The sequence below is a fragment of the Colossoma macropomum genome, unplaced genomic scaffold (genome assembly GCF_904425465.1).
Source record: "Colossoma macropomum unplaced genomic scaffold, Colossoma_macropomum, whole genome shotgun sequence".
In the NCBI taxonomy this organism is placed as follows: Eukaryota; Metazoa; Chordata; class Actinopteri; order Characiformes; family Serrasalmidae; genus Colossoma; species Colossoma macropomum.
Genome location: NW_023494806.1, coordinates 13,477,826 through 13,500,593, shown reverse-complemented (window position 1 = coordinate 13,500,593; position 22,768 = coordinate 13,477,826). Strand labels below are relative to the sequence as shown.

General features: G+C 39.5%; 1 protein-coding gene across 1 annotated transcript in view; it reads right to left on the bottom strand.

The window, feature by feature from the left end:
- Positions 1 to 22,768, bottom strand: part of rasgrf2b (Ras protein-specific guanine nucleotide-releasing factor 2b) — an 88,258-nt gene that overhangs the window by 20,210 nt on the left and 45,280 nt on the right. The window contains exons 13-19 of the mRNA XM_036598329.1: positions 18,782 to 18,864; positions 17,919 to 18,167; positions 16,729 to 16,821; positions 13,753 to 14,174; positions 7,971 to 8,096; positions 6,068 to 6,157; positions 5,050 to 5,156 (exon numbers count right to left, since the gene is read on the bottom strand). Of these exons, the coding sequence (XP_036454222.1) occupies positions 5,050 to 5,156; positions 6,068 to 6,157; positions 7,971 to 8,096; positions 13,753 to 14,174; positions 16,729 to 16,821; positions 17,919 to 18,167; positions 18,782 to 18,864 (1,170 nt within the window). The remainder of the gene's footprint in view (positions 1 to 5,049; positions 5,157 to 6,067; positions 6,158 to 7,970; positions 8,097 to 13,752; positions 14,175 to 16,728; positions 16,822 to 17,918; positions 18,168 to 18,781; positions 18,865 to 22,768) is intronic.

Genomic DNA, 22,768 nt, shown 5'->3' with positions numbered 1-22,768 from the left:
TTTGTGTTCTGTGTTGGAGAAACAAACTAGTCTAATCTCAGCATTTGCTCAAATGTCTAGTGTGCCTAAAGCAGCCCTTTCAAAACATCATGCCATGCCTCCCTTGTTTTCCAGACAGCCAATTTAAACGCTTCTATCGCTTCGTTCCTCCCCCTCTCCTCACTCTCGCCCGCACTGCTCACCTATGCTGCCGGAAAGGTCAGTTTTAACAAGCGCTCTCCAGATGAATTTGCCACATCCGCCTTGGCATAATTCGACAAGAGGGTACAAGAGATCAATGCAATTAGTCCGCGGTGCGCCTTCAAAACAGAAAAAGGGAAGCAAATTGCATGATGGCCACTTACGTCAAGGCTAACACAAAAGCCTCAATGTAGGACTGCTGTAGATGGCTTGACCACAACATGCAAGTGTGTGTTTGTGTGTGTGTGTGTGTGTGCGACCCTGATCATGAAACAGGATCGTAAGCTGATTTGGCTCAGTAAAGCTGTGAACATTAGCGCAGTAATATCCCACAGATGGAGACATATGAGCCAGAGTGGCACACAGAGGAACGCTGCAGTCAGGGGGAATGTGAAAGGTTTATGAGGAAGCAACGCTCTAATGAGGACACAGATCAATAAAATGGACACAGCCGGCCCCAATACACACACACACACACACACAGCAAGAGAAAACAAACAATACTCATAATAAAGATCTAGTGCCAAGCAGAAAGGCTAATGCATGTAGATATCACTCTATTAATCACTGAACATGTCTGACATAGTATAAACAAAAAAGGCTATACCGAATTTTTAAAAAAGCCAATTCAAAGTTGATACTTTTATTAAACAAGCAATTACTCCTCAGAAATCTGGAGTGATTGTTGCAATTTTATTAGTCTATTTACACGTATTTACATAATCCCATAATTAATTGCACAGCTATGCAATTACGTCTGTGCCCAGTGACGGTTAACCAAGTTACTGCAGTAACAGCCTCTAGTGACAGAATGACTGATTTAATTTAATGCAAACCATAGGAAGACACTAGTATTCCAACACAAGAACACATCTGAACTTTGAAACATGTTGGGTGATGTGACAACAGTACCACATTTACTGTACCTAACAAAGATGTGATTGTTCTGTAATTGCGACTTCATGCTGCACAGGTTGAATGTGTTTGGAGCTGTGGGCTGAGATTATGCCTGTACAAAAAGCAGTTTATATAGTGCACTGCACATTTGAGCACATCCTAAGACCACAGGCTAAGCTAAGCAACTACAGACACCTTGCTATTAGATGGTGAAGTTCATGTGACATTCGCAGTTCTGTTCTTTATTACTAGATTAATTACATTTTCACGGTCAAATAAAAAGATGACAGTATACCATGGCCACTTTTTACTAAAATATACTACAACAACTTTTACTGAGCTGCGCTGTTAGGGAGCATTCAGACCACTAAAAAGAAGCAGCACATGCTGCTTAAGGGGCAAGTCAACGCATATGATTAACAAGCGCAAAACACTGACTTGCGAAAAAGTTTGTGTTAATCTTTGTACCAAATGTTGTGTGGCTCTGGGTGTTTGAAACTAGCTTTTCAGTTAGCTGTAACGTGTGGGGCTTTTTTGTGGCGCTCAGCGGAAAAGTTGACGGGTTTTAACCTAAACGCGCAGTTTAAAACTGCCAAGTATGTTGCACAGGCCGGAGGACTGTTCATCGATGCACGATGCTCCATAGATACCAAAAACAGATGAAAAGAAGTACGCTTAAGTTTGAAAAGGCATCTCCTGAATGCCCCCTTATTATTGTTAAAAAAAATTAAAAAATAAGATCAAGTTAGGGTCTGTGTCAAAATTGCATCATGCATCAGCAGAAGTACTAACACAGATGATAATAATAAAAAAAATGAACAATAATAACAATTTCTTCTAGTAATTTTGAGATGGACCTCAACTCTGAATCTAAGCAAAATCATTGTTAAATAAAACATAAAGCAAAAAAAAAACATACCAGTTACTTTCCACATGGTTATCTGAATAGGAGGATTCTGCTGGCACAGGCATATGATAATTACCTTTACATTTGATTTTCACTGCATTACAACAGGTTCAATTCTGCACTTATTTCTGTGTTTCAATGTTAAACAATAACAAAATTAACTACTCTCACACGTAGCTCTACTAAATAAAATGAACATTCTAATTTGTTACACCCTTAGTCTCCAGGTGACTAATAAAACTGTATTTGAATGAGACAGCTACAATCATGGTTAACATACAATGCACGAGCAGCTGGGCTTCAGTCTGAGTACATACACTGTTGCTGCTTACTGAATATATTCTGAACTGCAGTAACAAACATATTCAAAATTATGATTAATTATGAAATAAATATGATTGGTAGCTGATAAATTTGGAAGTGCAGACTCTTGAATAAGAATCTAAATTGAATGCAAATGAGATAATTAGATATAATTGCAACATGTTTTTATCTCTAGTGATAACTGTGATTTCTAAGATTTATATCAGAGCAATGTTTTTTCATTCAGTGGAAAAACAACTGTATTTAGTTGATTCCCTGTTTTTCAGTAGTGATCTGCAGTAAATGTGAACTACATGCTGGAATAACCTGAGGGCATAGGACGACACTCCACATCACATCAATTGGAAGCGGGGCGACTGCACACTGGCGAGGAATAATTCCATCAACGAGGGAGCAGAGGACAGGCCCAATAAAGGCAGAGAAGCCTAAGCACCCTTCCACGAGGAAAGAATCGACTGCTCAAACAGCTAGCTTTAAGTCAATACAAGCGATCAGCCTTTATTGCTATTATTGAACATGCACTTATCAAGGGTTAAGTGCAACGAATACGAGTCACTCCTTCTAAGTGTGAAGGTTTAGATGCTTAAGGTGCTGTTTCCTACGCTTTCATTACCGTTGGGTTTAACAGCTGTGTGTAGAGAGTCAAGAAATAAAACTGGCTGCTATTGTAATTAAGATCTGGCACTGTTTGTACAGGGTAATTGGATTTGCTTGTGATAATGGCATGGAAATTGTGAAAGGGATGACATGCTTCCGCTAACTTGTAAAACAGGGGGCATTGAGCCCGGAGGTGGAGTCTGGAAGCTGTCTGTGCGTTTACAGCCAGGGCACTGACGAAGCTAATATGGCAAGAATAAGTTGCCTAAGATGTTCTAAAAGAAGTCAAAATAGCTCAGTTCTGCCAGTTCTAACCTTTAGCGAACTAACCTGCTCAACAGTCATCTGGAGCAGGTCAGTAACTTGAGGGAACATGCATACTCTCAAAGGTCAGAGTTCAAACTTCTTGTTAAAAAATGAGCCTGAGGTATAGGCAGGTGGCAGTCAGATGGCAGAGCTGTCTGCTTAGCTTTTTCAGAGGAAACATCTCTAAGGAGGGACACCAGGAATGTATAAGAAATTATACATATATTACAATCCAAAAGGGTTATAGATTATACTGCAAAGGACAGAAAATGAATCTTAAAGCTAGAGTTTGGTCAAAAATCAACTTTAAATGATTTAATTGAAAAATAGTCAATCAGGCAAGAGATTTGATGTGGACACAAAATGAATACAATTCTGGCTTCAAGATCATTGCTATAACTGTTTTTTACATAATAACATACGTGTGTACACTATTTGTAGTTGTACAGTATCACAAATCAGAGCAAGTCTATCTGAAATGAACACATCTCAGTTTGAGACAAATTTGATGATTTAAGGAGCAGTTAGCATAATGCTAATTGGTTAGCTATACGCTTTCATTACTTATAAGCACCATTAGCCTTGTAGCTCCAGTGTAAAACAAAATAAATACATTTTGGACACCAAATAGAGTCATATACAAAAATATGAACACCCCTGTTCACATTTTATTTCCTAAGCAAAAATAATTTAAGCAGAGTTTCCCGGGCTTATCCACCTCAAGACCTCCCCATCACTTGAAAGCATGAAGGCCCACAGAGGGAAAGAATTAAATTTTTTGCTTAAAAACGTCATTTATGGCCAATTTTCAGCACAGCAGTGTTTGGGTATCTACCCTGTAATATGCAACAAGTGTCAATGAACATAAAACATCATCTGATTAGGCTAACATAAGCCTGTTTCACACTAGAAATCGGGCAAAACTGTGAAACTCAGAGGAATGTTTCTGCCAGGCATTTTATAAGACTGTTATTTTTATATAGAAGCAAGGGGCTAAAAATAACTGAAGCTGCTTTGTGCACCATTAGTATTGTTTATCATTTAAAAACATTTTATATTCCATTATTATTATTAAGTGAATTATTTTTTCACAGTTTTTTTCCCACAAATATAAATATAAAATGCACTAGAACTTTTGCACAGGCCACATTTTATGTTATGTTCAATGTAAAATGGGTCTATGCCATTTACTCCATTTATTAACATTAACAACGTGCTAGAATTGGTACCTTTTTGAACAAGAACACACAAGAATCTGTGCACGCTCGCTTGGAAAATGCTGCATGTCTAACAATAATGGAATTATGGTCCTTCTTTTATGTGGTGATAGAAACTGAGTGCTGTACAGAAAGCTCCAATTCCACATACTGATACATTTTTTCCCATGTGGGTGAAATTAAAAGAGGCAAAGATCCAGACTCTAAATGCATCACAGATGAGATGTTAGAACAGGGTTAGTTAGCTGGGTCAGCTAATTAACAAGCCCATTCTTAGACCACATTATGCAGAGCAGGCGTACTCCAGGACCAGGATCTAATAATGTTGCTTTAAATGGTATAGAACAGTGTTTCCCAACCCTAGTCCTGAAGGCCCACTGCTCTGCACATTTTTTGTGCTTCCCCTGCTCCCAACACATCGATCCAACTAATCAGCTCATTAACAACCACCTACTGAGTTGAAGTGGGTGGGTCAAAGCAGGGAAAGCACTACATTGTGCAGGGTTGGGAAACACTGCTACAGAGCACCTGCAGTGTGCTGCTGATTTACTGAGGCTTGGCTAACATCCTCGCTGTGCGTACAGTGGAAGGAAAGGCATATAGTTATCACAGTAAGCAAACCTGGGAGTGTTTGGAGACCCAGTGGCGGAGGACATTCAGAACCCGATTAGTGGCTGCCCGTCGTATGATGAACTCTTTGTCACACATCCTCTCCGAGTTGCTGAAAACTTGAAATGAAAGGAGGAACAAAAGAAACATCACCGGTTCAACTTAGCATTTACAGAAGTCTTAAGTTAATGCGCCCAAATATCACTCTATTGACCACCGACCACGTTAGAAAACAAAAGACAGAAAAAAGCCTAGAGAATTACAGAGACTTTGTTGTTTCAGTATATTTTTAACGGAATTACATAGGTACACAAGCTACACTATGTAAGCTCTGCGCATCTGGAAATGTGTAATTGCATGTAACATGCGGAAAAACTTTTTGTAACACTGGTTGTGAGTTGATCAGAGTTGAAAGAGTATTCAAAGCGAATGCAATCAAAACTTGGTGACAGACCTGTCTTCAGAGGATGTAAGTAAATTATCTACTATTGTCATCATATCTTCATCAGTGCAATGCTGCACTTGAGACCTAAACATCAACCTGGACCATCTTTTTGAGTCTGCCTGTGTTGTTAATATGTAAAGACATATGACACAGTTAGAAAAACTGCTGCAAAATCCAACCCAATGCCTCTGACTTTTAAATGATCATTTCAGGCTTTGACTAGCTGCAGCGCACAAACATCAGATTTTTGTATGTGTTTTTCAACCTTAACAAAAAATCTTACATACTGCAGCTTTAACTACTATAACTGATAAAGTAATTAATTTTTTAGCACCCTAAGGCACCTGACAAATTCCTAAATCCTTCCTCGAGGAGCCTGAACCGCTGCACATTAGCTACCTAGAACAGAAATGAACAGGGTGGATCATCATTATCTGTGGGCAACTTCCGTGGCTAAATGTACAGAAAATGCTTGTGTTGGAGCTATATTCACTCATGCCTATAAAAAGCTCCTAGTAGAACATGATGTTCTGCTTTGCTCTGTCTGTGCTGTGCGTTGTAGCGATGTTGTCTGCTGTTGAGTACCTGGAGGGCTGCTGTGGCCGGCTGCTGCTGTGGCGATGGCGAACGCGGAGGCTGGAGACACCGAACAGCGCGAGTTCTCTGCCGCCGGGACTGAAGTGGGGGGAGATACAGAAAAAATACATAAAAGCAAAGCTATGAGGAAGACAGGCTACGTGTTTGAGGAATGGGTCAGTGGGGTAATATGTAACGTAAACAAACAAGAACTCTCCATGACTACAGCATAGCTTGACTGCCAGTGTTACCGACTGTATACATAAATGGATACGGAATGAAAGACCCCTTGGGAAAATTCTCACCCCTTACGGTAACCAAGGCTACGCCATGTGTTAGTGACCATATGGAGATGGCTTTCCATGGAAATTTCGCATGAGATTGCAGAAACATAATTTCTCACATGAGACTACATGGAGTGAGTGCATGCAAATGTGGGTCACAGAGGAAAATAATGTATGTTTATACAGCACATATGGCATTAACAAAATTGCAGGAGTGTAATAATAAAAGATGAACAAACAATACAGATGGAGGAGCGTCCAGCACCAATCCATGCCAATTATGAGCATGTGTTGCTGGAAATAAGATAAATACTATGTAAGCTTGTTCCAGCTCTTCTATACATAACCTTCCTTTAATGTCATCCAAACACATTATTTGACTGACTCAGCCCCAAGATAAATTGGGTGGAATGACACCCTAATACACAGGGGCCATTTATTAGCAGAACTGGGCCTCTTTGAGGACTGGCCTGACCATGTTTGGCTTGACCAAGTTTTGCATAGTGGTTTTTCCTGAAAGCTGTATGAGACCACAGGAACTCTGGGTAAAAGATACTCAAGCACTGCATCCACTGCCCAAATTCCACTTTTACTGTTCTTTGAGAAGAGGGAGAACCAGTCAACTTCAAAGGAGTAAGTCAGAAAAAAATCTAATTTACACAATTTTAGTAAATCAGCCAAGACATGTTTGGTGCCTGATGTTTACCTTTCTTTTGCACTGGAATTATGAGGTTAATGGACCCAACAAGTAATGGAAGCATACATCCACTCATCAGCATTGTGTAAACTACATGCCTAAATCATCACACACTTGCATTAAACTACTATGAACTGTTGATTAACCACAAATAGACTTGCTTAAGTGATCCCTGACACTATATAACATAACGTTATCTATAAAGTTAGACTACACGGCATATTTGAAAATAGACATAGTATCCACTTTAAAGTCATATGTTTTATATGTTAACAGTATGTCATACAGTGCCAGAAACCACATTTGTAAGTCTACAAACCTCAATTCCAAAAAAAGCTGAGATACAGTCTGTCAAATTATCCCTGAGGTCACGTAGTGATATCCATCACAGAAGCATGCCTGTTTTTCATGTAGTGCCATCAGAGGGACAGTTTGCAGCAAGTGTGTGATGACTTGGGCATGCAGTTTATGATGCAAACTGTTGTACATAAGCTTCCATTTCTTGTTAACCACATTAGCCTTGTAGCTCCAGTGCTAAACTAAAGAAGAAAATTTCAGACATAAAACAACATCTTGGCTGATAAATTACACTTTTTGCTGAACTATGTCTTTAAATAGAGTCAAGAGGCAGTCTCTGCACTAGCCTCTCGCTAGTGACTGTGTAAATGGAGGCTAATGAAAATGGAACTTCCTACTATGTTTCTCTTCATTACAGTCAAATCTCAGCAGTTCAGCACTTCACCATATGGGTCACAAAAACACAGGCTGTTCTGAAATAAACTAGCCAAATTAGCAGAACCCGGCTCGCACCAGCGAAGTTTTTTATTAAAAAAGTTTGAAAGACGATTGCAAATGGCTTTATTTGTCATCTGCTCTCTCGCTTGCTCCTTCTCTCACACATATACACACACAACTACAAACATAGTGTTACCTCCAGGTCCTCTGTAGCGCAGGTGCCGTGGGGTTGAGGGTGATCGACAAGGAGAGAGATCTCCTGCTTCGCTGCCTTGAGGAGACTCAGGGATGAACTTGTCCAGTGAGACTGACTCCAGCACAGCTGAAGGAAGAAGGAAACACCATCAAACACACACAGCACAGTATGAAAGGGCATTTTCAATATTTATCAGTAATCAAATTGTAACAATTAATTTAATGAGCATTCAAATAGTTGTTTCAGCAAACCCAACAAAGGCCAGTAATCACATATGGAATTGAAATACAAGGGAATTTATTTCTTATATGCAAGATACATTTCAAATACATTGTTTCATTCCCAAATATTTCAAACACTAAACCACATAAAGGAAAAAAAAACAACCCCAAACAAAAAAAAACTGGCAATTTTCATACATTTTCAAATGCATTTGCTAAATATATTTCTTTTCCATAGTGGATGACATGTGAAAACTATATTAAAAATTATCTAACGCTGGCATAGTAATTAGCTTCACACCAAGCCTACCCTGCACCGAACCTCATTTAAATCTTTCAACCCATTCAGACAGCAATTTTGTAACTGCACAAAAGGAAAATTCAAGCAACTCTATTAACGTTGTAAACCTGTAAAGCATATGCAGCTTACAACAGGGCACTGACAACAAACTGCTTCTATAGGCCTACTCACTGCCTCATCATAGAAAACAGTGCAGGCACTGGCACTGAGCTTAAAAAATCCAGTCTCTATAGCTGATAGGTATGACAGGTAGTAGGTCTGACAGGTTCACCCTGTACTTAAAGCCACAGTACGCAGGATTGAGAAGAGAGGTGACTTAGTTCCCTTCCCCTCCCTCTCCGCTGAGCTCCAGCCCTGCCTCCAAAGCCCCTTCCTGCAGAGGAGGCTGCTGTGCATGTGCAGGCCAGCAACCATGGCAACTGAAGAGGCCAGGTAAACAGCATGGAGCACACAACAGTAAGACCTGGAACTAGCTTGCTTCTCTTCATTTGTCTTCTTCTGTTTACTTGTTTTTCTCATGAATGCTGCGGTTGGCAAAGGAGGGATGGACAGTTTTTTACTTGCTGGTGGTTGTTTATCTACCATTGTGTTTGAGTTCCTGAAGCCAATCACTGAAGATACTAAGCTTGAATGAGAGATGAAGCGCAGGGGAAGAGGGGCTGACTGCAGCATGTGCGCAAGCAGTGTTTGACACTCCTCCTGGCTCTGAATGGTTATTTTGATTTGGGCGCAGTGGATTTTTTACAAATGGTATTAGGAGCTCTAGGTGGAGCAGAGGAGCCTGATTTTTTTTACAGATTATCTGTCTCATGCACTGTCAGGACACAGTGACAGTTTTAGCAAATATGACAAAAAGTTATTTTTATACAAGTTACCTGTTTGCAGTTATAACAGATTTATCAAAGAACTGTGGGCTCCTATGAATCAAGCTCTTTGTTTCTCTGATATTTATTTCATTCATTTCTTTTGGTAGCTTGAGCTGGATAACCTGCCCTTTTTCTCTGAATGATCTTATTTATTTACATCCTTGTTGATCCAAAAGAAAGAGGAATGAAAACAAGCCTGGCATAAACCTCCTCTGTGTTTAGGCTACATTAGCATCTCACTCTCAACCGCCAAGTTGCAGCTCTGGCAGACCTTTAGACATCGGTTTCATTATAGAACAGCAACAATCTAAATAAAGACAAAGCTTCAAACAAACAGATTTACTAGAGCAGTTTTACTGATGGAAGCAAAACAGGCTTATCAGTGCTTTTCTCTACACTTTAACACAAACAGCACTGGCCTCTAAAGTATAAAATCAATTCTCTCACTGCCACCCAAACAGATAATCGAAAAACTAATCAAAACTTTGACAAAGCATATGAAAATGATTATTGCATTATTACTCTGCGACGGAAACACACTGTAAACTTGTAAATGAAAACAGTAGATCAAGAAGACTCTCTTTGGATTCCCCGAGAGCGTGCAAAAGCAATGCATCAATGCTAATGGTGTACAAAAACATCACTCTGCCGTCGTCGCTGGTTTCACAGGCATGGAGGAACAACAACAACAACGCAAGCCCATTACTGCAATTTGTTGAGGAGCGAATGAAATCAGTGTAGCAGCTGGAACTGTGGACTCCACAAGGAGCAGCCCCATCTTTCTAGGGAAAATAATCTAAGAGAACAATTATTGGCCCGTTTCACATGCAACACACTTCAGATCAGTTTGCTGACAAAGCTGAGAATTAAGGGAGCTGACAACTCCATTTGTCGAATTAAGAATGAACAGGTTTGGGTTCAGCTGCGCTGATACGTCTTGCTGTATTTAACATGGTACCAGTAGCAAGCAGAAGCCCATAATTTTGAGAGGAATGCTTGTTTGGCCAAACAGCTTAACAAGCTCTGTTTTGTATTAGGAGAGCACTCAAAAACTGAGAATGACTGGCTCCTGTGGTTTACAGGGAGATGCTACAATACTAGTCAGATGTATATAAAAGAAAATAATGTTTTAAGGATTTGGCTCTCAGACCGAATGCATTATTTTAAAATACTATTAAACATGCAGGATTCAGGATCATGTAGAAGGAACAACGCTTTGGGGGGAAAAATGGAGTCAGCAACTTCGGTTTGGCATCCCTTGTGGCTATAAAAGTGCTTTTCTTTGAGGCAGAAGTCACCCTTGGTGAGGTTTAGTTTATATGCTAGTTTATTACGTACCTTGTAGTTACAATCATCGTTCATTTTCTCAGCTCTGTTTACATTATTGCTGCACTAGGTATACAATTACTGACTGTAGCCAAACTGCACAATTTGTGAGTCACCCTCAGTGGAAAGTGGCCATCAAATAACCACTGCTGGCCAGATATATTTGGGTGGAGGATCATTGTAAGCACAGCTAATAATATAGTGTCTAACAAAGTGGCCAGTAAGTGCACACATTAGATGTGGCACAGGCTAGTTGACTAGTGGACTAACACATTGGCAATAAATCTACTAGTCAGCGCTAGTGAAGAGGCAGGAGGGGAGAACAGAAATCAGTCTTTGTCTGCTAAACACAAAGCCCAAAGTACTTAATTAGTGCGGAAATACTACACGAAAATATAGCCGCAAGCGGCAATGAGCGGGTCCAAGCACGCAGAAGCACAAGAAGCTCTCATGCACTTTGACCCAAATAGGCCTAATAAGGTCTAATGCAGTTTGGGCCATATAGGCATAGAGGCTGAAATGAAATCTGAGTTTATCAAAAGGCCTTCATTTGTCATGAACCATTTCACTTTCAACATATGTTTATATTTCTATGGACTGATCTACAAAGATTTGTAGAACATGCAATGGATTATCAACATAGATGTCAAAAACACATGAGTAAATTTCTGTCATAGTGTTTGCAAAATGTTTTATTTCTCCATGTTTAAGCCTGTAATAATCAGGCCATAATGAGACCCAGTGCACTCGTAAGGGACCCTTTTGGCACAAAGGAGCTAAGTGAAAGCGGTTTAGAATTGGTCAAAAGGTCTCTAGGGCTATCTATATGATAATTGATCAGGGAAGTTCATCAAAGCTGTTTACTGAGTTTGTTCAGATTGACCTTTTGACCTTAGAATAATAAGCTGTAATTGTTGAAGGAATAATTCAAAATACTAGACAAGGAGTGAAATATTTGACATAACATGTAATTACAAAGTTATTCAGGTCAGTGAACTGAATCAAATGGCACCACGTGTTTGTCTGTAGACTTTGTAACAACACTGTAATAGCATCTTTAATGATTTTTGGGGTTTTTGACAGCTAAGGCGCCCTCTAAAGGTCTTATCTGGACCAAGTTTCGAACATCCTGTCTGAGCCTCAATATATATAAGTACTCAAAGTTTTGAGATGATACAAAGACTGATGAGTTATAGCAAATTAAGCTAGCTATGCCATGGCCGCAGTGATGTATGGATGGAGCAACACCAGATTGAGTGAAAAAGTCAATATTTTTTTGATAATTATTTACCTGCAGAGGCCACAGAGTATTTCTAGACCAACTTTGAGAAGTTTGGATCAAAACCCAGAGAATAGTTCGAAAAGCATGGTTTTCAAACAGTTAATGATTACAAAAACAATATGCATTCTTGTAATAAACATGCAATTGTAAAATTGTTCGGTACACTGTACTGCATAAGATGCATGCGGAGTTTGGGTCAAAAATAGTAATAATATATTAACATCACGTAATAATGTATCAATTTTTATGAATAGCACCTCCCAGTGGCCAAATCTGTTGAAACTTCACTGATTGTTACTAAGTGGCTACATACAGACACCTTCCAAGTTTCATGATAATTGGTCAATGTTAAGCCTGTCAAAAGCCTTCTGAATGCTGATTGGCTGAGGGCGGCCATAAATTTCAATGTATCAAATTGTCCCCCTAATTGGCCCCCTAATGACATTTGCCCAACAAAATTGATTTGCTACTACAGAATCTTCTCATGAATATGTCAGTCAAGTTTCAATGTTGTTGGCAGAAGCATTCTCCAGTTACAGAGTTTTAAACGAATTTTGAACTATTTCAGAAGGGTTAATTAGCATATGGCAGCCATATTGTTTATAAAAGTCAACATGTTTTTGATAATTATTGAGGTTCAGCCTCTTCTGAACTTTGATACCAGACACATGAGGATTGCGCGAAAACCCCAGAACTAGTTCGCAAAAGTAGGTTTTGCTTATTATGCAAATTAGCAAAAAATCTAAGTGGGCAGAGCTAAATGGTCCAAATTGCAAAGTTGTTTGTCTTGACCCAAGGAATCAGAGTCAAGAAGAATTTTGTCTCTGCACATCATGGTGTAGGAGTTATGAAGAAAAACGTGTTTTGCTGCTCTATAGCGTAGTATATTTACTAGTAAGTATATTTACTTGCTGCCTAACATTTCAAATTGTTATCTGTTCCAGGCAGTATTCAAAAACCAAAATCACTATAACGTTTCATGTTAGCTCCAATGTTAGCCCCTTGGTTCATTTGAATGGGCAGCTTCCCTGACTGAAACCTCTTCCTTCTATGGCGTCTAGTAAACCAACTAGTTTGCCTTAGAGTGGCTGAAAGTAACAATACATGTTTCTTGTATTTCCATGGTAACATCAGCCATCAGACAGATATTTCATGAAAGTGTTTTTGTATCATAAAAGTCTTATTTTTTCAATCTAAATGTTTTGTTTACTGACGTGTCAGATTTCACTCTGTAATATTTTATTCGCCTTCTTGATGGCTCCAATATAGCACCATTTGAAGCATATGAATAACTCACAGTAAGAGATTTTGAGGTTCGATCAATGTAGAATTGTATAAAATTAATCGCTTTGTATTGATTTGCCAGACTTTTTCGTTACTGTTACAACTAGCCTCTTGTTTATTAATCCTGGTCGGAGGTCCACCGCCCTTCACATTTTAATGCTTTCCATTGCTTTAATACACCCAACTCAGTAGAGGTTGTTAATGAGCTGATTAGTTGGATTAGGCATATTGGGAGCAGGGAAAACACTAAAATGTGGAGGGCAGTGGGCTTCCAGGACTGGGGATGGAAAATATTATTTATTAGCCTGCTAGCACCTGCTAGCATCACCTAAAAAATAATTTGGTTACCATATATTTTATTTATTACAATTTGTTTTATATATATATATATATATATATATATATATATATATATATATATATATATATATATATCAAGTACATTGTTATCTGTCTTTTTGTTTCTGTCTCATGGTTAATGGATGAGCTCTAATGATCTTACCTCTCCTGATGCTGCGGCGCAGTTTTCCACAGAGGGCATCTATACGGGGAGCATCAGCATTGTCGTCCTGAGCACCGGGACTCTGTTCAGGTGAGGATGGGCTCTGACCGCGGCTCAGGTCCAGTGGGGAGCGGGGGTTTGTGGAGGGTGGGGGGGAGGTGGTAGGGTTGGCGGAGGTGGGGCTGCTGGCAGCTGAGTAGGAGGTGGGGTTAGTGGACAGGTCCAAGGCGCCCACTCTGGAGTTGAGAGGAGAGTTGAGGGAGAGCTTGCGGGCGCGGACAGGGGAGTTGGTGCGGGATGGGATGGAAAGGGGCGGAGGGGAGGAAAACTTGCGGCACAGCCGGGGAGATTTGTCATTGGGGTGGTCGCTGCTGTTGCTATTGCGGTTGTTCTGATTGGTGGCAAAGAAAAGCTCCAAGGACCTGAGATGAAAAAGTAACATCAGCAGACAAGATGTGTGACAATTTTGTATTGTCCTGAGTCGGAGTTCGCAATGTTGAGTCTGAGTTTTATTTGTGTAGAAACCAGATTTCAGGTCAAAAAGTCGATTCTGGACTATATTCATGTTTAAGCGGTTTCTGATCCAATGACATCTCAGCTTTCACACTGTGTCAATATTTTTGTGAAAATGAAATAGAGATTAGAAGCTCTCAGGGGTGTACATCTGTACTTGATTTAGTTTTGAATCCCTACGAAATGTTCCAGTGCATCATGAAATCTCTTGTTTTAATCTGTTATTTTAGAATGATTCAGAATTTGGTAACACTTTATTTGGAGGGGTCCTTTGTAGATGATTAATAAACTCTTAACAGATTATCAGTAACACATCAGCAACATATCAGTGAAGTAGCAGTAGTGAAGCATCTGAATAAATTAAAGTAAATATCTTGTAGATGTGCTGTTGATACATTACTTACATTAAGTAGATGTATTGTTAATGTGTTTCTTCCATTAAACAAAACCTAACCTTACCCAACCTTACCCAAAACCTAACCCTAACCCTCATATGTTTTTGACATGTTACTGAGAGGCTGTTGAGTGTTTGTTTCATCTAAAAGGACCACTCAAAATAAAGTGTCACCCAGAATTTTGATTTAGAGGATCTGTTTACACAGTACTGATATACAGATGTTAAATTTATGTTTCTAAATTTTTGCTTTTTTTATTTATGCTTGAAAATGAAGGAATTTTATTTTGGTCTAAAAATTAAAGTATACTCTATTGCCAATTTTTGGGGAAATGCATTTAGCTATGGAAGCTCTTTTTACAGCTCTTTTTGTTTTTGCAGAAGGTTGGAAAAAATGGCATTCAACTTAATGAGAAATTGTAACTAGTTTCTGTAAAAGCACATAAGGTATTTTATCACTCCAGTGTTTGTTTAGAGACACAACATTATGTCATGCTATGCTACTTAGCTGTATAAGTTGATGAAAACAGCAGGTTGGAAAAAACAGTGGCAATAAACTGAATTTTGCTCTTTGTTTGCTAATATTAACTTGATTATATGACAAATAAAAACATTACAACAGTGTCACCTTTCACACGCATATATAATAAATATCACCTCAAATTAATAGCCCACAAAATGTTTTGTGCTACGATTTCCTATTATGTTGGATGTGATTTTTGCCTATTTATCAAAAGCAATAGTTGCTATAAAAGAATGCATTTCATGAGTGAAGCATGGATAGAACACTTGGCTGAAAAGTGCACTACATGTCCAGACGTTTGTAGACACATGCTCATCCTGAATTCAAGGGTATTAATAGGGAGTTTTTTCTTTTGCTGCAGTAACAGCCTTTACTCTTCTGGGAAAGCTTTACTCTGTGACACTGATGTGAGGATTTGATGGCATTCAGCCACATAAGTGTTGGTTCAGGTACTGACGTTAGACGATTAGTTCTGGATTACACGTTACTCCAACTTAGCCCAAAGGTACTGTTAGCTCTATCACTCTGGAGAATGTTGTTCCACTGCTGCACAGCCCAATGCTGGGGGGTTTCATACCCCTTTAGTCGATGCTTGGCATTATGCATGGTGACCTTAGGCCCATATGTGGCTTCTCCAGAGTGTCCTATTCTATTAACAATGCTTTTCTGTGGACATTATACACACTGTGTGTGCACAAATTGAACATCTGTGTCAGCAGTGGGTGGACCTTAAAGCAGTTGAACTCACTCTCTTTTATTCGAAAGGACATCTGGATACTTGTGGACCCACAGTGTATTGTCTCTCAATATCATCTAATAAATATTATGTTCTGACTGCTGGATGAAAACATCACCCGCATCAGATTTACCTGTGCATGTGATAAAAGCTGAGACTTTCCTTTTTTCAGCTGCATATAAAAGTCAAAATGTGCTTCTGTAATAACAGGGCTCAAAATGATGGAGCAGGCCACATATGTGACAGAGTGAGGGTGAGACTGTGCAGCACAGCAGCATGCTTCCTGTCTGAGTTTTGGCTAAGGAGGGGCAGGGACAGCGTGTATTCATCTCTGACTGGCGAACAGAGACAACAAAGACGAGCAAAACAACGCAACATAGGGATGATGGATGAGGAACATTGTGAGCAGGCACAATGGATTATCTGTGCAGAATGGAAAAAAAGGAGGATCTAGCAAAATCTAATCAATGTGGATTCCAGACTGCTGCAGCTAAAAAGTAGAAAACAGTTGTTTTCCAGACTCTGATAGTGTCTAGCAGGAGAATAGTAGTGTTGGTGAATAACAAACCTTAATCTTTGTTCAGAAAAAAACACTCTACAAATATTTGAGGGACTCCTAAGGGATTCATTCATGTTCATTTTGTGAAACTAACAGAAATTCACTCCAGGGCATCTGATGGGTATAGTAAATCACACGATAAGAGGCAGAGGAGGTTATAGAGGTTATAGATTACAAAAGAGAAAGACAGAGCAAGCAACAGGGTGGGGAGAAAGAGAGAGAGAGAGAGAGACAGAGACTTTGTGTGTTACTTTGATTGGTCCAGGGCTATCTTCCTGATCTTCAAGCTGTAGTCTGGACAGATGGATGTGATGGACAAGCGGTCAAATGAGTGGTACTGAACCCTGTGTGATAAAGTACGGAGGGGAATGAGGGTCACCACATACCAGAGACACTCCACATAGCTGACAATGACAATAACATCAGACACAGAACTTGAAAATATAGAATATGCTTTCAAAGAAAGCTTCTGAGGAAATGTAGCAATGGAGTCACAGCAGCAGCAAACAATTCTGATGTTTTTTTCCTTACATACGCACATTATTTGTTTGTTCTTGACAACAAGCTGTTCCCACCAGTGGAAAAAGTCATAAACTAAAAAGCACAGCACACAGAGAGATAAACACTGATGACATAGTTCAGGAAGAATCTGTGAGGCTTTTTGAGTTGCTTTCTTTGCTCCAAGTAACCAAGTGTGCAACAATTTAACTTCGGAGAACACCTGCTTTTGGAAAAGAAAACATTTTCCAGTTGAAAAGGTCATTATGTCTAAGGGAGGAAAGGACATACATGGCAAACGCTCCACTTTCTTACTCTGTCTAACTGTCTTTTTACTCCTTTTTTTGTCTTTTATTTCTAAGAAAATGGTCCACAATTACTTGGAATACAATGTTGATTCAATATGTTACATTAAAAGTTAATGATGTTTTTTTTTCTTCCCCTGAGAAGTTACCATTTTGCAGATATGAGGTTTTGTTCCAACAGTGACAATATATTCTTCTGCCCTATATTATATCCTTTATTATTTATCGCTATTCCATGGTGACAAGGAAATCCACTCATGGACTTCTCAGAAGCTAATAAATACAGATGTGATATGTGGCTTCCTAGCGCCAACTTTAGCTGGCTTCTTCTGTACTAACCAGCTAGTACTGCCCTCATTTATACATCCAAAAGCATCATGTTCAAAAGATCCTCTTAAGATTTTTCCTAGTCTTCAAACCAAAAAATCTCACTCTTAAGACTATTGTGGTACCACTGTAGGAGTTGCATAGGCATGTTTACAACAGATGCAGCAATGGTTGCATTTTTCATTATTATCCAGAGTGTCTCTCTAATTCTACAGCTCTTCCATAGGAAATTATAAGCTGTCTGCACGCACATCTAATTTTAACACAAGCTAGGCCACTCATACTCTTAATCCATTAGCCAGCCATGTTACCTGACAGGGATGGAGGTGAAAGGCTTTTTGTAGATGTCTGCCAGCTTGTCCATGACCACGGTGGCAGAGGTGAAGATGCGGTAGGTATGCAGGAAGGTGTTGAGGAAGTCGATGGAGAGGAAGCGCAGATCGGTCAGCCTCTCCAACAGCCGCTCCACACTGGCGTAGCGGATCTGGGGAACCTTGCAGGAGTTGAGCGTCTTGCTGAAGCAAATGTCAACATCATCTTTATGGAGACGCGCATCAGATCTAATGAGAAGCACACAGCAAAGCGGCTTTACGACCCGAAGCCTGAGGGCAGCGTCTACTCAGAAGTGCCATGAATGTGCAAAAAGTAGCAATGAACAGCACTTTCACAATGCAAACAGTCTTTCTACAGTGAAAAAAGACAGGCATGGGAAAATTAAAGTGCTTCATGAATTTGGTTTGACTCAGTGGTTCCCAACGTTGGTCCTGGGCATTTTCGTGTTTTCCCTGCTCTAACACACCCAATTCCGCTCAAGAAGGCCTGTTAATAAGCTGATTAGGGAAAACACCAAAATACGCAGAGGAGGGGTACTCCAGGACCACGATTGGAAAGAAATGGAAAGAAATGTCTTACTGGGAAAATGAAAATCCACCCTTTCACCAACTTTGACTGATATTAAACGAACAAACACAATGCAACAATCAAATAATGAGCTCAAAGGAAACACTGAACAACAACAAGGATAATAACAACAAGCCACGGACATGTGCCATGGAAATGTCATAAAGACAGGAGCAGGAGTAGTGCCCATCAGCAGACAGCACACAGACCCACATACACATATACAGCACATAGGAGAGTGTAAAAACATAGCATGTCAGTTTCTCCAACTTACTTTATCATGTGAGGCACAGTCACTTTAGAGTTCTCCTCAAACACACTGGTCATCAGGCCATTGCAGCGGATGTTATCAATGCACTATAAGAAATATTAATATAGGTCAGCAGTGGTCCAACAGTGGTCACTTCCACTGATGTGTGTAGTTGATGGCTGGTAATTTTGCATAGCTACAGATGTGATACAATCAGCAATTGTTACTCTTCTCTTCTGATGCAGATTCCAGTATCTGAAATAAAAGCTGATACCAAGCACCGATCCAATCCCAGTGCTCTGTTTAGGCACTAGTATCAATGGACATGAATACAAATATATAGTAGAAGCGAATGTGTCATAGTGGACAGGATCATGTTGCAACATAATTTTTTAGCATAATTTTAATCATATTGCTCTAAAAGGATGATAAAACTGCAATTTTAGAGAACAATTTTACACTGACCATGACTAAGAAACAGTATTGAATGTGGATATCTCATATACGGTCCACATATTTAATATTGTTGCCGATACCAATTCACTCTGTTTGATCTGTGGATCACTAGTAATTGTATAAGTGCACTTTAAATATAAATGTTCACAGGTTCCTTCATGTGAGTTCAAGTCACGTCTCGAGTCTCTAGCGTTCAAGTCGAATTGCGTCTCAGGTCTTCAGTAGAGAATTATATGCTGCAGGCACTGCATTTAACAAAAGTAAATCTCTACTAAAAACCTGCCAGGTTCAACATGGCTTCAAATAACAAGCCTTTTATTGTAGGAATACATTCAGTCTGAGGAAGAGAACTGAAGCACTACTTGCTGTAAAGTAAAGAAGCAAAACAGCTAGTTAGTCTGTAGGTTGCATAGCAACTATGCTAGCTAGCGAAAAAATCCAGTTGAGGTTTTAGTACATTTTAAGGGAATCTGAGCTGTAACATATTAAAAGTTCAGCTAGATGAGCTGACAACTTCAGCTAAATTAGCCATTGCACTAACATACTGTCTGTCTATGTGGAAGCCAACAATTTCAGGTAGTTTTTTCAAGCTGTTATTTATAAAAGGCTTGTTATTTCAATATGATGCCAGTGTGAGGCCTCCACGACCGCACATGACTGTAACAAAACAGACAGGCAAGACGTACATGAAAGATAGGAAATGAAAACTTTTATTTAAAAAGTTTTAATAGCTCCATTTTTTTTTAGTTTTCAAGTCAGAGTCATGTTGAAGTCCCTATCTTTGGACTATACTGTAGGCGTTTCGGGCGGCACGTTGGTGCATGGGAAGCAGGGTAGCAAGTAGGGCGTGGATTCGATTCCCCAGCCGGGTGACCAGGGTTCTTTCTTGTGGAGTTTCCTCCCACAGTCCAAAGACATGCGGCCAGGCTAATTGGACACGCTAAATTGCCCTCTAGTTGTGAGTGTGTGTGAATGCCTGTCTGCCCTACGATGGACTGGCGACCTGTCCAGGGTATTTCCTGCCTTCCGTCCAATGACTGCTGGGAAAGGCTCCTGCTCCCCCCATGACCAAGAAGGATAAGCGGCTTAGAAAATGTGTGTGTAGGTGTTTGAGATAAAATAGCCAACGAGTGTAAATACAAGGCAGGTGTACCTAATAAAGTACCCTATATGTATTAACTTTCTGCCTAATAGACAGTAAACAGGTGGAGGGATTATACTGGGACAACAAAACCAGCAGAGTGATCTCTCAATACTAACATGCTCTAAATAATCCTCAAGAGAGTAATGAGGTAATTCCCCTGAGACACACTCTCTCTCACCTGTTGATGCATGTGTTTTTATTTTCAAGGCTGTTAAAGCTGCTGCCATCTGCGATTTATGTTATTAGACATATTACTAGTTTGTGCATGAAAAGAAAGCCAAAAACAAACAAAAATATAACAATAACATTTGGTCAACAACAGTAGAACATTTTGCCCTTTCCATACAATCTAGGCACCTTTTTTATAGTTTCTCTGCTCTATCTCACGTAATTTGGCTAATGAGGGGCTTGCTATTCATAGGATTTGTTTATTTAGGCATGTAAGTATAAGAAAACACAAAAATACAAAGCGCCCCCAAGAATGGAACTGAAAAAAAAGTGTTGGAAAACTACTGCGTTTCTGAACAACTGCTAAATAAGAGCAGCAGTCCCTGGTATAGGCAACACAGGTGAAATTGGATGTATTGGATACATATACATCATGCCTGTATGTTATGTACGCAATTGGCACACAAGCCTAAACAATTTATGGACTATGTGTGTGGAGAAATGCTTTTCTCCCTCATACATATATATTTGAGGGGAGACATGTTATCATTCCCAAGCGGCGCAACTGTCTAAGCATTGGCCCTATCATCAAAAGATGTTGAGTTCAATCCCGAGTGATGCTGCAGCCGTGTGTTGCCAGGGGTACAAGAGAGCATAATCGGCCTTGGCTTTCTGGGTGGGTGGGATAGTCCTCCCTCTCTCCCCACCACTTAGCATGATGCTAACCAGTACAGGTGTCTGTTGGCTAACAGCCTGTTGAGCGCCAATGACGCAGCATTTGCAGTAGTTCAAAAAGATGCAGTGGCTGGCTCCACATTACTTGGAGGAAGCATGTGCTAGCCCTCACTCTCCTAGTGCTGGTGGTTTTTTGTTACTGAGGGAGACATTGGTAAAATTGGACACAACTAACTGAACAGAGAATTGGGAAAAATGGTAATGAAAAAAAGATGCGTTGTTTAAATGAAAGCATGAGCCCCAAGCATGTGCTGAAAGAATATTGCTGTTTAAACTCTCTGGATGAGATGTTTGTGTGTGAGAAGACATGGTGCAAAATACACTGTGATGCAAAATCCCTCTAAACCACTAGCTTCTGACATCCATTTATTAGCTGTTTGTTCAGTTTTGGGAATCCCGTGAATGAGAGAACATTCAATGCTCAAGGACATTGTAAACATACTAAGAAGGACTTCCAAAAACATTTCCACTTTCAGAAGTAGCATTTGTCCTGAGACATATTTTGTGAAGTAAAATAAGATCTTAAGTCTCTAAGCTTTCATTTCACTTCAACGCAATACACTGTTGTCTTAATCAACAAGTGCAATTATACACCACGATAAAAGAACAAAACTGCTCATGTGTACATTGTTATATGCTTCAGTGAAATTTTGGCATAGAAAAAAATAAAACAATAGCAACACTTATTTGTTATGCATTTAGATGTGAGCCGTGCAGCTCTTGCCTTGAGTATAAATGCTGTAATATTTAGACAAAACATTAATTTAGACATTCAACTTTATATTTATTCAAATAGCCTATGTTGTCAGATAGGCTACCCAGCTTTCAACTCTGATCGCTGTTACTTTTGGCATGATGATCACTGGTGGGTTTTTTTATTTTTACATGATTCTAGTATCAAATAGCTGCGACTAGCAGCCAAAATTGTTTTGAATCTTTGAGTGCGGCCACCACATGTCCATTCTGTTGTCATTCTACATGCACAAATGTAAAAGAACGTTTGCAAGCAGCCACCATGCACTGTAGAAATTTGTGTGCTTCCCTTTCTCATAAAAAAAAACAAAATAATATGCATTGATGTGACAAACAAACTTGTTTGTTTTTGTTTTACTTAATTTTTACAAATTAAGCCCACTGCAGCTATAATATGTGTGCAAAGGTATCATTCCACAAACTGTACTTTTTAATTTGAGTAAAATGTAGTGTATTTTGGAGGGATATAATTTCATTTATTAACATAATTTTCTGTTTTGTCTCAAGCTTTTTGATGACTCCATTGTTTAATGTGCCTTTTAAACTGTGAGCCTCATGAGCAAGTAGTTAGTAGGCAAGGCTATGCATAGCATAACACGGACACATTGTGAATGCATACTGTAGTTGCATCAAGACAATTTTTGCTTATATGTACGTCTGGACCACTGTGTTCTGCATAGCCCTAATTCCCCAACAGCTTATATTCTGACAATACACCATTCAATGACCGTCATCATCAACGCTGACAAAATCAC